Raw genomic sequence first — 16,299 nt, forward strand, 5'->3', positions numbered from 1 at the left:
AACCTTCTGCATTATACTGGAAAGGCTTTACACTATATATTGAACATGGATGCAGGGATTCAGACACACAATCCTCATCCAACTGACTAATACCATCCAGTTTCCGTTCATCTCATAGGTTGTTCATTGAGATTCATCTCTGGATTGTGTCATCATTGCATTAAAAGGCCCAGAAAGCCTGTTCATTATAAGAGTGTCCACATATTTTTGTCATGCAAATGCAGTCAGGCAGCAAAATCTTTCAATTTGTCTTCAGTCAGGCTGCTCTTGCAACTTGGTTGCGTCAAGTCTGGTTAGGTTGGTTCGTGCCAGGAAATATAATATTTACCAATGCCAAGGAGTGGGAGAAACGTAGGTTCATTTAATCTACAAAGTGAGTCCCTAAAAATATGAATATTAACGCAGTTAATAACATTGACTGGACAATAACAAGCAAAGATTCAAACAGAGATTCCAGCAAAACTTTGTTTGGCATCAAATGCTGTAAAACGTGAGTGAAGAAAATGTTAATATCAATAGCAAAAGTGATATGAAAGGGAGAGTTCACACAAAAATGAAAATCATTTACTTTCCATCAATACAAACCTGCATGACATTCTCTCTTCTGCGAAACACAAAAGATAATATATTGAAAAATGACTTTTTGTTTATTAATTTGTATCCAGGCATGCAATGAATGGGATCGGTGAGTAATTACACGATTACATAATTCTCAGTTGAACTGAGTTTTGATTTAACTATCCATTTAAACAGCATTTGCTCTGATATAGTCAGTGTTGGGGAAAGTTACTTTTAAAAGTAATGCATTACAATATTGTGTTACTCCCTTAAAAAGTAACTAATTGCATTACTTAGTTGCTTTTTTGAAAAAAAGGCGTTACGTTACTTTTGCGTTACTTTCCCACCTGGGCTGAGCTTGTTTTTTTATAACACAAAAGTTATATTTTTGGGCAAATGTAAAGACCCTTTCACACCAAAAGTGAAATAATAATCCTCAGACTGAAGGACATGTGTACAGAAAGCAAACAAGCAAACCTTTCTATCTATCTTTAGTCATGTCTGCTTATTAAACTGAACCATCGAAGGTCAGAAGCAAGTACATTGGTCAATAAAGTCAGATTAAATGCATAAAAATGTATGTTTTATTTAACATATTTATTTATTGGAGGTTTCATAGTATTCTGATTCTGCATTTCACTGATTTCATTCATTTTGAGGAATATTAAAAAAATTGTGTGTGTGCAAGTGAGATGAGTAAATGCTCACATTTTGCCTAGAACTACAATAAACATCATGTTCACACACACACACACACACACACACACACACACACACACACACACACACACACACACACACACACACACACACACACACACACACACACACACACACACACACACACACACACACACACACACACAACGCCTCTGCACTTTGTCTCAACATGAGGACAGGAGAGCTGTCAGTCAATAAATGGGAAAAACAAAGTAATTTGCGTTACTTATTTGAAAAAGTAACTCAGATATTTTGTTGTAAATTTTAAAAGTAATGCGTTACTTTACTAGTTACTTGAAAAAGTAATCTGATTACATAACTCAAGTTACTTGTAATGCATTTCCCCCAACACTGGATATAGTCTAGTTTTAAATTTCACTTTAGACTAAGAAAACATGCTACAAAAAAATATTGATCATCAATAGTGTATAGAAATGCTCTTAAGAATGAGAAAGAAGAAAACTGCACTCAAGTGATTCCCGAGGGCTTCTGAAACACAAAGACACGGGAGCATTTCTCTCAGATGCTGAAACTGAACACGTTGTGGAAGTGTGTGTGATGTCCAGAGCACATGAATATTTAAAGCGGCGAGCATTGAGGCCTTTTATGATTGGCTCTGTGTTGCGAAACGACTCACGGTTGAGCATTGCATTCATTTCACTGGCAGACTCATCCGGGGTTTACAGCGCATGAAGTGTAGCGTTAAACACACTTTTGATCTTCTGAAAAAAGCATCATCGCATGTTGTTTTTTTTGTCTTTTGCAACATCTGTCGCCACCGTTTGAATGTGCAACCCTACAACAAAGAGCGTTTGCATTCATACTCAAATTGTGCTGGGCAAAGGGATATTTCCAGAGAACCTGATGACCAATGTTCCTGGACTAATGTCACATGGCCTGGCCGGCTCATTGTGCTGTGGTCCCAGCTGGCCAGTTGGTGAAGTGGTTTTGGACGATCTCCAGTGTGTGTCGGAGCTCAGCGCAGCTGCTCTTTCTAGTGAAGCTGTTTCCAGACTCTTATTTTGGCATATACGCTCGAAACCTTCCCGAAACGTCTTCTATCGGCGCGTTGCATGAGAGCACATTTAGTGTACAATCAGAGGCTTGAGTTTGAGGAAAGCACACTATAGTCACAGACAAACACACATGCACTGAAAGAAAAAGATTCATTTGCTGATGATAACAAGTGCATTTTACGAACTTAAAGCTACACTGTGTGATTCCTCTCAATTCCGATTTCGTTTTAACTCCTACGGTGGCCAATGTAGTCCAAGATTAACATGGCTTCCAGTTCGACCTCGTCCATGAGTATTCCTTCAAGTGATGAGGTTACTTTAGAAAACTATTATTTAATTTGCAGTAATTTAATTTGTCAGTTAACATATAGGTTATGAAATCTATGTAAAATGAATAATAGTTTTATGTTTTCGTTATTTTTTTACCATTTCATTGCTAACATCAGCTATCAGTCCCAGACGAATGCAAGCTAATCTTAGTAAAGTAACTTTTATCAGTGCTATCGTTATTCTGTATATTGTACGACATCACTAGCGTAAGGCAAAGTTAACATCGTAGGCTATATAATTTTCTCCGTGAGCAGAGATCAGCTGATGTGACGGAGGTGCGAGGGACAGGTAGAGGGAAAGGAAAAAATAAAAACAGGGCCGGTGCCAGTGAATTGCGGAGACGCGAAAGGCGAAGCTTGAATGAACGGGTATGTCCCTCTTTGGCTAATGTACTTTCAAGATGGAGGAGCAACATGGCAACCGGCATTCGAACCCCTCACCCGTATGTATTTTCAATGGCATATTATACACTCACGAGAATACTTTATTACTTGAACGAAGTAAATATACATTAATGAGCACATATATTTTTGAAAGAACTAAGTGTTTTTAGCTAAGAATAAACTAAGAAAGTTACACAGTGTAGCTTTAAGTAATGCAGTGCTTTAACTCAAAACTAGGCCGTATATGAAAGTATGTGTGTACTGCAAATAGGCCAATATTTGTTTGTGTATAGTTTAGAAAATGTATATATATGTGTGTTTGTGTAATATACACCACAGTTCATAAGTTTGGTGTCTGTAAGATTATTAAATGTTTTGTAAAGAAGTCTCTTCTGCTCACCAAGGCTGCATTTATTTGATCAAAAATACAGTAAAATATTATTGCAATTTAAAATAACAGTTTTCTACAGTATGTGAATATATAGTAAAGTGTAATGTATTCCTGTGATCAAAGCTGAGTTTTTAGCATCATTACTCCAGTCTTCAGTGTCACATGATCTTTCAGAAAATATTCTAATATGATGATTTGCTGTTAAAAAAAATTTTTGAAAACAGTTGTGCGGATTCATATTTTTTATAGAAAGCCTGATAAAAAATAGTTTTTTTGGATTCTTTGATGAATAAAAAGTTCAAAAGAACAGCATTTATTTATTTTGTAACATTATGAATGCCTTTACTGTCACTTTTGATCAATTCAATGCATCCTTGCTGAATAAAAAAGTATTAATTTATTTCAACAAAAAAACCATCTGAAAGTTGCATTTTAGCACTTACATTTAGCACAACGTCCCGAAGTCAATGGATTTTCTGAATGGGTTTATGTCAAGACACTTTCACGTTTTATTCTACGACATAAAATACATCAGTATTACCCCACACGTGATTTTTTTTAAGCTGTCTTGAAAAAGTGGCTAATGAGACAGCAGATGCAGTCGTGGAGATTAAGCGTCATGCTGTTAAAAAATACCTGTACATTTTACAGTAAAATACTGGCAGCAGGGTTGCCAGCCAGTTACTGTATTTTTTACAGTATAGCGTTTCTGTAATTTACCTGTATTGTTGAACTCAATACAGCCTCATTATGCTTATAATCACACTCTTACATATTATACAACTATTCTAAATCAAACTTTCAGGGAAAATGCTTTTTTTTTTTCAGAAAAAAAATAAAAAGTCGTGGGACTGTTGTGTAGTTCCTTTATAGTCTACCTTTACTTCTGGCGATTATATTTAGGCTTCATTTGTGAAAATGATCTTGTAAGGACAAAACGTGTACACTGTAAACCCGAATAAGTTGGCAGAACTCAAAACATTTAAGGCAATCAAATTTTTTAAGTTATGAAATTCAAAGGTTAAGTAAGCAGAACTAGCAGATTTTTATTTTGTACTTACACATTTTATTTGTTCTTAACTTGAAATGGTTGCGTACACTAATTCATACAATTAACTTAAAACTTGTAATCTCAATGTGAACACTTTTATTATTATAAACTTAGTTAGCTTTAACAAGCTAATCTGCTAACATACTTATTGGTTTACATATTAGCAATAGTGTGTTATACAGAAGCACTTGCTGTACGAGTGCAAAAATATAAAGGTATTATTTGCTCTCAAATCAATCTCATGCTCCACTCGTCACCATGATCATAACTATCCTAAAACCAACATTAACAGAAATTCTCCCAAATTAGCATAACAAAACATTAATCACTACTAAATCTCCCACTTAACATTAATCTTGCACAAAAAACATTATATTACACTTAATTTTAGCATTTACTCTCCCTTTCGAGTGCCATCGGCAAAGCATGATTGGAAATAGACATCCCAGCCGTTTCAGTGAAACTTAAGTTTGTCTAAATTAAAATAAAATAATTTCATAAAACTCAAAACAATGAAACGGAAAGCAAAAAGCAAACTTGAAAGCAAAAGAAAGAGCTAAATACTAATAAAAGTTCATTTGACTGACTCATTGACTAATTAGTTTCATTTAAGTTTGTCCAACTCAAACCAATTCATTATTTTGAGCGTTAGGGTTTACAGCTAAGCATCACAAACATTTGTTGATCACAGAGCTTGTTTTTTTGTAATAATCCAAAAGCCTATAGTTTTAATCGAGGGAACCATGTGATGTTAACTTCTGGGTTGGCCTACAAATGTACATCATCCCAACACCACTCTATAGGATTCTAGAAATCCTATGAAAGATCTTTCCGGAATAAACTGCAATTCCTACAGGATGCTTTGACTAGGGCTTCTATTGTGTCTTTCACTTTCCAATATTCATGACAAAAGGACAGACACATTGTTGTCCAGCCCTGTGGAGCGATTGAATGCCAAACCACATGAACGACTGCATTCATCATGAATCTGGACCGTGAATGAGTCTCACGGGATCCCAAAATCACATCATCCCACAGTGTAGCCTGTCAATCTGCCGTCAGACTTCTGGAAAGCTGCTGCCGCAGGATTTATTATACACCAGACACTTCAACTGTTGGTTTTTATTACAAATTACAGATTTAAACGTCATTAATTTTGTATTTTTTGTTTTTTCTTAAAATATTTGTTATATGAGGGTTACATTGGAAATATAGATGCACCGATATGAAAATTTTGGCTGATACCGATAACCGATAATTCATTATATTTGAAAGCCGATAACCGATATATTGGCCGATAAATCTAAATCCAAATTTATATAATTTATGATAGCCTGATTACAAAAACAAACGTTTCACCATTAAAAGCCATGTCCCAAACACACAATTATATATCATGTTCTCATTATAATGTTAGCTTATATGACAGACTTGTGTTGCACTTTATTGTATTTTCCCATTTGAAGTGATTCCAATCATATTTCAAGCAATTTAAAACCATAATGTTGAACAGTGCGCATCTGAAGTGTCTCAGCTGAAGGAAATAATACATTATTTATCGGCTTTAATGCCGATAATGATAACATTTAAAAAATATAGCTGCAAGCAGCCATTACGGGGCCAAGCGCAAAAGCAGACGACGAGATATGCCTACATGGCTGAAAGTGTGAGACAAACTGCAGCAAGGAGCAATTAAAGACATTTGAAGATGAATTTTGGCAAAATGGTTGAAAAATCACATATATTAACTAAAAATATGATTATCACTTTCGACCAATAGGTGGCGTAATTACGAAACTGATGTGATGTGGTCAGAGTGAAGTGACAATGACACTTACAAAGTTTGGTGTCAATATGTCAAGGCATTGCAGATATAAAGCCTGAATAGTCATTTTGGCATCATGCCTCAACTTTGCCACTGCGGTATACGAAAACGGTTTCGTCTATCGACACGAAATCCATAACTTTTACTCGGCACGGTCTGGAGATGACACGATCCGATTTTGGTGAAAATCGGACGTTCGGTCTAGGAGGAGTTCGCAAAAGTAGGTTTTAAAAGAAAATAAAGATGGCGGACAGGAAGTTTGGCTGACTATGGCAAAATTGGTATCTATGTTTTCAGCATAACCCAAGTAATCTATTGAGATCAGTGACATTACTATAGGCAAATTTATTCAAAAGTTATTAGCATTTTTGGAAATTTCATTATAACTTTTGACCAAAAGGTGGCGCTGTCTCATAAATTTTTGAGTAACTTTAGGGCGTTGTACTGATGACCCATACTGAGTTTCGTAACGATACGTTCATGCGTTCATAAAATACAGCATTTTAGCACATAATTCAAAATGGCCGACAGCCAAAATGGCCGATATGGGAAAATTGTGAAATTGTGACCACTTTTGTGATTTTTGGACAAACCGTTCAGAAGTTATAAGCAAAAACATAAATTCTTCATATCTCCAGGCCAGTAGGTGGCGCTGCGCCGAAACGCAGCATGTAGCCTCAGGTCATGCTTGTGATGACATGTACCAAATTTGGTCTGAATCCGATAAAGCGTTGCGGAGATACAGCCTTACATCTGTTTTCGCAAGCGCTACGTAAAATTTATTTGTGCGGTATTCGAGAACGGTAATTCGAATCAACTTGAATTCCATAACTTTTGGTCGTCAAGGTCTGGAGATGATCTGGTTCATTTTTCGTGAAATTCGGAGCAACGGCCTAGGAGGAGTTCGAAAAAGTAGGTTTTTCGGAAAATTCAAAATGGCGGGAAAACTATTATGACGGAAAGTGACGTCATAGGGTGCAGTCGAATCGTCATGAGCTCAGGAATCAGAGGAAAAAAAGAATTTTGTTTCTAGCCCTTGTGGTTCAAAAGTTATTAGCATAAACATGAGTGAAACTTTGGACTGTTGGTGGCGCTAGAGGGAATGAGTTGGAGACTCCAAGTTTGCTATGGTGATAGTTCAGGCTGTCCTCTATCACTGTGCCAATTTTCATAAGTTTCCCGCAAACGGTTCTATAGGCTGCCATAGACGCCCAGTCGGAAGAAAAAGAAAAAAAAGAAAAAGAAGAATAAGAACCGGAACAGATACAATAGGTGCCCGCACCTTCAGTGCTTGGCCCCTAATGAACATATATCGGCTGATACCGATATATTGTGCATCCCTAATTGGAAAAATATTTTCATAACTTTATGGTGTATATTTTGGGAGGTAAATAATGGCGCAAATACCAGTAAATTGACTCACTCAAACCTTAGTAAATCAGCTTGCGTGCTTCATTTAAAAAACTCTCCTCCCATTTATTTTGCATCTGAAAGGCAAACTACTACAAATGCAATAAGGTCAGCCGCAAAAACAACCCTGTCCACACCTTTTCAGTGCTTATACTTCAATCCGTGTCTATAGTAAATCCCCTAGTTTTATAACCAAAAGAGGGTTTGCACTGGCGCAAGCTGTTAGTAAATCTGGCCCAAAGTGTTGAATCAAGTCATTATTGTGTTAAATGAGAAAAGCATCAAATAGACATTACAAAAAGTAGCTTTAGAAAAAATAAAAAATCAGAAGCTGCATCTGAATTGGTATTTAGATACAGTATATTTACAGATTAAAAACAGATTGGTTACAAACATTCTTAAAAAATATATATTTTATATTCCTCAAAAGAAGTCATACCGGTTTGAAATTACATGAGGGTGAGTAAAAAAAAAAAAAAAAAAAAAAAAATTTAGCCAAACTATCCCCAAAATTAAATAAAAAAATGTAATGAATGGATCTTCTAAATAAGAAACTAAACCTTATGTCTAAAGGAGTAAAGGGGAGGTCACTACACTTTTCGTTCCATTGACTTCCATTCAAACGATCAAGTTTGGTGAACTCTGACCTGCGAATTCGCATCACGTTTTCACCAGTAGAAGATCGATACGTCACGGCGTGACCTCTTGGCTGAATTAAAAGAACGATATTTATTCAGCAAAGTCGAGTAGATTGTATATTTTTTACATTTTGAGTGTTTTACTGTTCGTTATTAGCCTGGTTCTACCAGACTCTCCTACATTTCATTTGTACAGAGAATCTGGCCTCTCTCCATTGACAAGCGTTAACTTCCTTGAAGGCGGGTCCTCTGTTGAAGTTTAAAACTATTGGATCTGCCCAGAGCCGCTCTGGATCTGCCATAACCAATCGCTAACGTTTGGTCGTGAAGTATGACGACTCAAACTAGCGCACGACCTCAACGCCATCATTCTCAGCCACTCCCTCTGTTCGCTGATTGGACCGGTAAAAAATTGACTGGAGAAAACCCAAGAATACAGCACAATCCCAGACAACGTACAGAAGGAAAATGAAAATCAAGCTGATGGATCTAATAATGTTTATGGATGAGTGAATACATTGATGTTTTTATCATGACTGTGATATGAAGCAGGCTCGCGCGAGTGCTAATGAGAGACAGATATCAGCGTCACACGCGAGTCCCGCGGATATAAAGGAATAAGGACATTTCATTCTTCCGAACTACTCGCAAGTGCTGTATTAATACTCACAGGACAGTTTATTAGACGAATAAAACTTGTGAGGTAACGCAGCGCTGTTCACTCGCTCTACACTATCACACTAAACTGCATTTGAGTGTGTTAAAGTTATAATGTTATTCTGTGTGTTAGTTTGTCTGTATGAGACTGGCAGATCAACATTAGAATAACATACTGATCATATTCTAACAGTTCATCATGTTGAACTATATAACATTGATTAGTTTTATGTACATTTGCTCACCTGTCTAATAAAGTACAAGAGCTCTGTCAAGTCGAAGTTAGTCCGGACGCTAGCTCTCGGCATCTCGAAAACGCCACGCTGATCCTCGGTTTAGTTCTCCTTTTCCCCAAAGTCTGCTTGCCATGGTCCATGATGTTTGAACGAAACAACAACAGCGTGAGCTAGACGTTACGCACTACGCAGTTGTCCACGTCTGTCGCCATGGTTAACGCGAATATTACGTCAGTAACAGGCGACAAGTGAACAGGGATTCCGGGACGAGCCATTATTTAAAATGGGAATTTCTCTGAAATTAAAAATCTTTGGGAACTTTGGTGATATTGTAAGTACACAACTGCAGGAAATATATCACACTGTGCAGGTGATTTTGGGATATTTTTGTCATGATTCTGCCATCTAGTCCTTGTCTTTCTTTAAGTCTTGAGGCAGGATCATGACAGACCCATGTTTTGTGTGCAAGCACATGGCCTTGTGTTTGGGCTGTGCTTGTGTTGTCTCGTCATTCAACCCCGCCCCCTTGTTCTCCTCGTTAGTCATTATTGTTTAATCTGTGTCACCTGTCGTCATTATTAGTTTCTCCCTATTTAATCCCCTTGTGTTTGCTGTCCTGTGCCAGTTCATTATCTTACGTTGTGATTCCTACCTGAGTGTTTACTTTTCCTGAGTACCTTGTGAGTACCTTGTGAGTACCTTGAGTACCTTGAGTACCTTGTGAGTACCTTGTGAGTACCTTGTGAGTACCTTGTGAGTACCTTGAGTACCTTGAGTACCTTGTGAGTACCTTGTGAGTACCTTGAGTACCTTGAGTACCTTGTGAGTACCTTGTGAGTACCTTGAGTACCTTGTGAGTACCTTGTGAGTACCTTGTGAGTACCTTGTGAGTACCTTGTGAGTACCTTGTGAGTTTATAGTCTAGTTTGTCAAGTGTTAGTCTAGTTTAGTCTTCACTTGTCAGTCTTGCCCTTGTTTTACCCCTCGTGGGTTTTGTTTTCCCCGTTTTTCTGTCTGTTAATAAACTGAGTGTCCTGTCTGCGATTGGGTTCATCCTCACCCTCATAACAATTTTATTACAAAATTCTTACATATTGTACCTTTAATGATCCAAGGCAAAACAGAGCGAGCTTCGGTGTTAACTAAGCAAATATGTAATTACTACAATATTAATTTCTCGCTAGAAATGACATCAGAAGAAGAAAACATTTTAAAAAAACAACAATTTACACACAAACTGACCACCAACCACTAATTTTAGACGCCATCTTTATAATTTTTTAGCTCAACTGTCACAGAATGGAAAGCACAGGATTGTGGGATATCAAAGGCAGGGAAGGATACATGTATGCTGCCTTCAAACGTCCATCAGATGCAGGACTCTCAGGAGACAGCAACCGAAGCTAACTTTAGATTCGGATGTGATGCCTTCATACCTTACATCCTCCGAAGGCAGCGTTTTTATTCATTCAGGCATTCAATTAGTTCAAATATATAATGCACTTATGCATTAAAAATGCTCATATAAACAAAGAGTGTAACAATCCAAAACTATGTCAGTATTTATTTACTGTATGCATGTATTGTCCACTGCATTATTAGACAAATGAAGGACCACAAGTGTGCCAGTAGTTAAAGAAACTGCTTTTATTCATGTTTTGCCTCCAGACTGCACACAACTGCAGCAAATTAAAGTACGAAACTAGTTTGCTGTACTTGTAATATTTTTAACATTTATCCATTAATTATTAGAAAGCATAAATGCTAAGTAGGGCCAGCAGCGCTAAATACATGTGCAAACATCTTTTTCCTGAGTTCAAGCACGTTTTTCGGCAGTTGATTATGTTTTATTCAGGGGACGATAGAAATGAATATATTTTTGATGAAAAATCTTTTTCATGCCTCTTAATAAATCATTACTCTGTAAAAGCTTGAGGAAAACCAGAGCAACTGCAGAGAAATGCTGCAGTGACCATTACATTTATATACCACAAATTATATTATATTATTAATTTGATTATTTTTTTTCATAAAAAAATATAAATATATAACTATTATTATAAACATTATTGTAAATAAAATTATTGTATATAAAATTATTTAAATATTCTAAATATATAAATATTACAAATATTTAAATAATTTGATACTAAAAATATTAATAAATAAAATACAATGTAAATGTATATACAAATTATTATTATTTTTTTTTTAAATAAAATAATCAAATTAATCATATATTTGAGTAATTTATATGTATACCTAATATAGGTGAAAATATAATATTGTTCCATAACTAAAAAAATACAATTAAATCCCCCAAAAAGTACTATACTGTTTTTTTTTAGATATGCTGAACACATAGTTTTTTTTTTTTAAATACATTAAAGCATCATATACATACTATAGTATATAAATATGGCAATCAATTAGGACCATATTACATATAAAAGTACAATGGCATTAACGATACCATCATTACACAATAGAACCACAGTATATGCGGTTGTTTTATTTGATTACTGTTTTATTAGATTATTGATTATTTGATTTCACAATTTCCTAAATAATTGCAAAGAGTGACACTTTAAAACTCTTTTAAACTGTACTTCAATAATCTTTGTTTTATTTACAAATGCGACAACGTATTTTCTACAGTAGTTTACCTTTTTATGAGAGTGTGTTGATGTTTCCAAATAATGTTTTATTCCGTTACTAACATAAAAATAACAAGATTTTCACCATCTAAATATTGACTGATGGTCAGTGTGTGTGTGTGTGTGTGTGTGTGTGTTTTCCCAGATTGGTGTGAGAGGAAAACTGCAGACTTCTCCAAGGAAAATGGTAAACACTGCTCTAAGTGATGAGGAAAAGGGAATTGAAGACAAGGAAAGCAAGGAAGAATCCATTCTGGCCATGCTGGGAATCATCGGGACTATCCTCAACCTAGTTGTCATCATCTTTGTGTACATCTACACAACACTGTGAGATCCAGAACACACACAGTCACTTTCCCTCGGGACTCTGGGATTCACGATGATGGGCGGTGAGTTTCTGGCACGGGAAAATGTGCTCTCGTATAGAGTCCAGAGGGAAATATGGAGGACAGATTCCCTTCAAACACAGACGATACCATCCGGAACGTCATAACCTGTAAATATGCACGTCATTTCCATATTTCCGGATATTTCCTGCCAGAGAAACAGGACCGTCTCTATGCATGGCTCAATCCGCAGGACGTTCTCATTCAGATTAGATGTTTTTAATAGTAAACATACAAGATTTCTTACACATTTCAGGTTTAATCTTACTTTACTTAAAATGTTGCTGTTTACAATAAATAGCTTATTATTGAAATTGTGTCATCAGAGCTGCCATGAAGGCATTTTAATAAACCCTTGAGAAATACATAAGCCTTTATAATGACATTTTTGTAGTTTGGCTGTAAAACGCTAGTTTGAACCATTTTTGTGGTGCATTAAATTTTTTTATTATTTATTTCTTTTTGTGCAATGCTTCTTTGCAGATCTTCTTTCTTGTTCAGTATTGTTTTGTGCGGGTTAAAGCAGTTTTAAGATGTGTGGGGTGTTATATTGAAACGTGATTTTCCGTAAAGGTGTTTCTTATGTATGTGCAACTTTTAAATATTACTATTTCCCATTGTTTTGAATGAGAGAAATCTCGACTACAGTATAGTGGGGAAAAGTGATGTCCGGAGGGGAGATTTGTTCTCAATGACCCTAGAAGATCGATTAAACCATCAAAATGTGAGATTTTTTTTTTTTATTTAATATTTTAATAATGAGGGATGAACAAAACGCTACAAAACTTGGTTAAGGTACACTCTAAAAAATGCTGGGTTGTTTTAACCCAATTTTGGGTCAAATATGGACAAACCCAGCCATTGGGTTAAATTTTTAAATTGCATTTTTGATCCAACGTTTGGGTTTGTCCATATTTGACCCAAAATTGGGTTAAAACAACCCAGCATTTTTTAGAGTGTAATTATTTGGCAAAAAAGGCAAACTACAGCTATGCAACAAACAAACAAAATGCATTGAAAAACAAAAAGCTCACAGGAAAAATACCAATATTTCGGTATCAATATCAATATTTCGTTGGTCCTCTCTTGCTTTTTTGCATGTGTTCATAACTTCTTTGTATGACAGCCTGGCCAGAAATTACACTCTAAAAATGCTGTTGTTTTAACCCAATTTTGGGTCCGAAACAAACCGAAACATTGGATCAAAAATGCAATTTAAAAATGTAACCCAATGGCTGGGTTTGTCCACATCCAACCCAGCATTTTTTTAGAGTGTATGTCCAAATAATTTGGAATGTTTCATTGAGTTAATATCACAAATTAAACAATAGACCCCAAGCACAATATGCTTACACATTTTTTAACACATTTTTATTAACATTTGAATAAAGCGTGAATATGTCCAAAAGTGCAAAAGTGCAGATTTTCCTAAAGCCGGACATCACTTTTGGCCACAACTGTAAACTCAAACAGACTGTTGGATATAACAAGTTCATTATACTGTACGTACAGACAGTGTTGCCTTAATAATGATCGACACATTGTCACATTCATATCTGCAAAACATTTCAGACGCAATATTTTAGTTGCTTATTTGGATGCACGAAGCATAAAAGCACATTTCATTTGTATTATTCTAGAAAGGAAAGGTAATAGTTTCATTTATCTGATGCGATTTTATCATTTATAGTTTCTACATCTTATCTTAATACCAACATGAGACTGTACTAACGTTAATAAAAGCACAACAGCAGCGAGGATATTTGCAGAATGAATGAATGTATATTATGTCAGTGAAGTATGTTTCTGATAATAAGAAATCTAGATGTCAGTGCATAAAGTGCCTGTATTTCTGCAAGATATTCTCTAGCCTCTATGTTTAATAGCTAATCTTACTTTATAAGAGATATTATTATTATTATGAAGAATTGTAAAATCTAAAAGCCTGTTCACACCATATAACGATATAGGTCTAAAAATGGTTCTCAATATTAGACGATATCGTGGACGCTAATATAGTTATCGTTATATTTATATTTATAGTTCTTGGTGTGAACATGTCTTTACAGTAATCGTGTTTTCCTTTATCTTTCCTTTCCACTTCTGTTTTGAAAAATCAAGGTAAAGTTAATAACACAGAATGTAGTTGAAGGTCTGATCATCAGATACACTCTTTAATGTCTTTTATCATCAGCTGCACATTTCATCGACACACACTTCTTCGACTGCCAAATATGTTAACAGTTGAATTTACTTTCTCGTATATATCTATTCATATCTATGGAGATAAAATGGATTACAGTAATACTCCTTGGTACAGGGGCGATCTTGTCTAAAACTCTTTTATGTATTTGAACATGTAATATTGCTACTTCTGATTTAGTAAAGATTGATAAAATTGTTGAAAAATGTTATTTTCTCATTTCTTCATGTTGAATTAGATAAAGTGAAACAACATCAGGGCACCTCTTTTTCTCTTCAGTATTACTGCCTGGATCAGCTCTAGCTTAATGCATTTTGTGTAATTATGGGATGGACGTTATGCACGGTCGCCTAGCAACAAGTCGTTTACAGAGCAGTTTTTACAGAGTTTAGCCTTGCTGCCCAGTTTGAGCTCAAGGATTAGATTTTTAATGTTAATACAACACAATGAAGTCATTAAAGTTATTCGACTGTCCAAACTAAACTGTAATATGAAGAACAGACCACAACAAATCTGTAGAAACCAAATGATCCTTAAACACTTATTTGTGTGTAAAGGTAAAACTCGAAAAAATTTAATTTCATGCAAAAGTTCATTTATTTCAGTAATTCAACTTAAAAGGTGAAACTAATATATTATATAGACTCATTACATGCAAAGTGAGATATTTCAAGCCTTTATTTGTCATAATTTTGATGATAATGGCTTACAGCTTATGAAAACCTTTTCACAATCGTTTGTTAATCCATAAACTGGAAAAGTATACTATCAGAGGAGTTGTATTAGATTGGATGTTAAGTTACATAAGTAACAGACTTAAATTTGTTCAGATAGGGGATTACAGACCTGAGTGCTTGGGTATCACCTGTGGAGTACCACAGGGGTCAATATTGGGTCCAAAAGTATTTATTATGTACATAAATTACATATGTAGGGTGACTAACCTCTTAAAATGTGTGATTTTTGCCAATGATACCAATATTTTCTGAAGCAGCTTTTGGAGGTGGTCACAGCAGAAATCAATAAGTTAAAAATATGGTTTGACTTAAATAAATTATCGATAAATTTAGATAAAACCAAACGTATCTGCAAATTATTTTGTAATTCATTAGGGTTTTTTCTGGATTTAAGGCGAGCAGGAATAGGCATTTTCAGAGGCGAGAGATCTAAAAACAGCTAAACGTCTCTCCGAATGTGAAATGATGCAGTCGGGCGAATAAACAATGTCGTTTGAAGATTCACAGCTGCAGAAATGCAAATGAGCCCAGGAGCCTTTTTCTCAGGCTTTGTTTTACCTGGATAAAGAGCGTCCAGATGCCAAACAAACACAAAACCTTCAAAGTCCCCCGTTCCTCAATAAACAGCTGATTATTACTGGGAACAAACAACTGCATTAAATACTGTTTGTGCAAGACTTTCATATGTCTTGCATATAAAACACGTAGGCTTACAACAAAGAACTGTTGTTGGTTTTTTTCAGAAAGTTGGGATAGAAATACAATATAGATATACAAAACAAGTATAAGGCTATAACTGCAGGCCTACAACAAAGAACTGTTTTCTTTTTCTTTTTCAAGTTGGGATAGGTTAGAAATACAATATAGATATACAAAACAAGTATTAACTGCAAATGATTTACTTTCTTCAGTGCCAATGGATTCTCATCTATTTAGGTTTGCGATGCTTTTGGGAAACACAGCCCTGATCGAGTTCATTAAAGTCCCCCTTATTATGCTATTTTAAAGGTTGTTTCGGAGTCTCCTACAATAGGTTTAAAGTAAAAAAAACACTTTAATTTTCTCATGATATACATTGCATATCACCTCATTTCTCAAAGA

The 16,299-nt window shown here is 35.4% G+C and overlaps 1 protein-coding gene across 4 annotated transcripts in view; it reads left to right on the top strand.

The window, feature by feature from the left end:
• Window positions 1–12,761, top strand: part of tunar (TCL1 upstream neural differentiation-associated RNA) — a 17,551-nt gene extending 4,790 nt beyond the window's left edge. For 3 of the 4 annotated variants that reach the window (XM_079632899.1, XM_079632901.1, XM_079632900.1), the window contains one exon: window positions 12,018–12,761. In XM_079632899.1, the coding sequence (XP_079489025.1) occupies window positions 12,018–12,203 (186 nt within the window). In that variant the 3' untranslated portion in view covers window positions 12,204–12,761. Of the gene's footprint in view, window positions 1–2,946; window positions 3,067–12,017 lie in introns of those variants that run through there. The other variant, XM_079632898.1, reaches the window with a different exon arrangement.
• Window positions 12,762–16,299: the final 3,538 nt, after the last annotated feature.

Source organism: Phoxinus phoxinus, assembly GCF_949152265.1.
Source record: "Phoxinus phoxinus genome assembly, chromosome: 13".
NCBI lineage: Eukaryota > Metazoa > Chordata > Actinopteri > Cypriniformes > Leuciscidae > Phoxinus > Phoxinus phoxinus.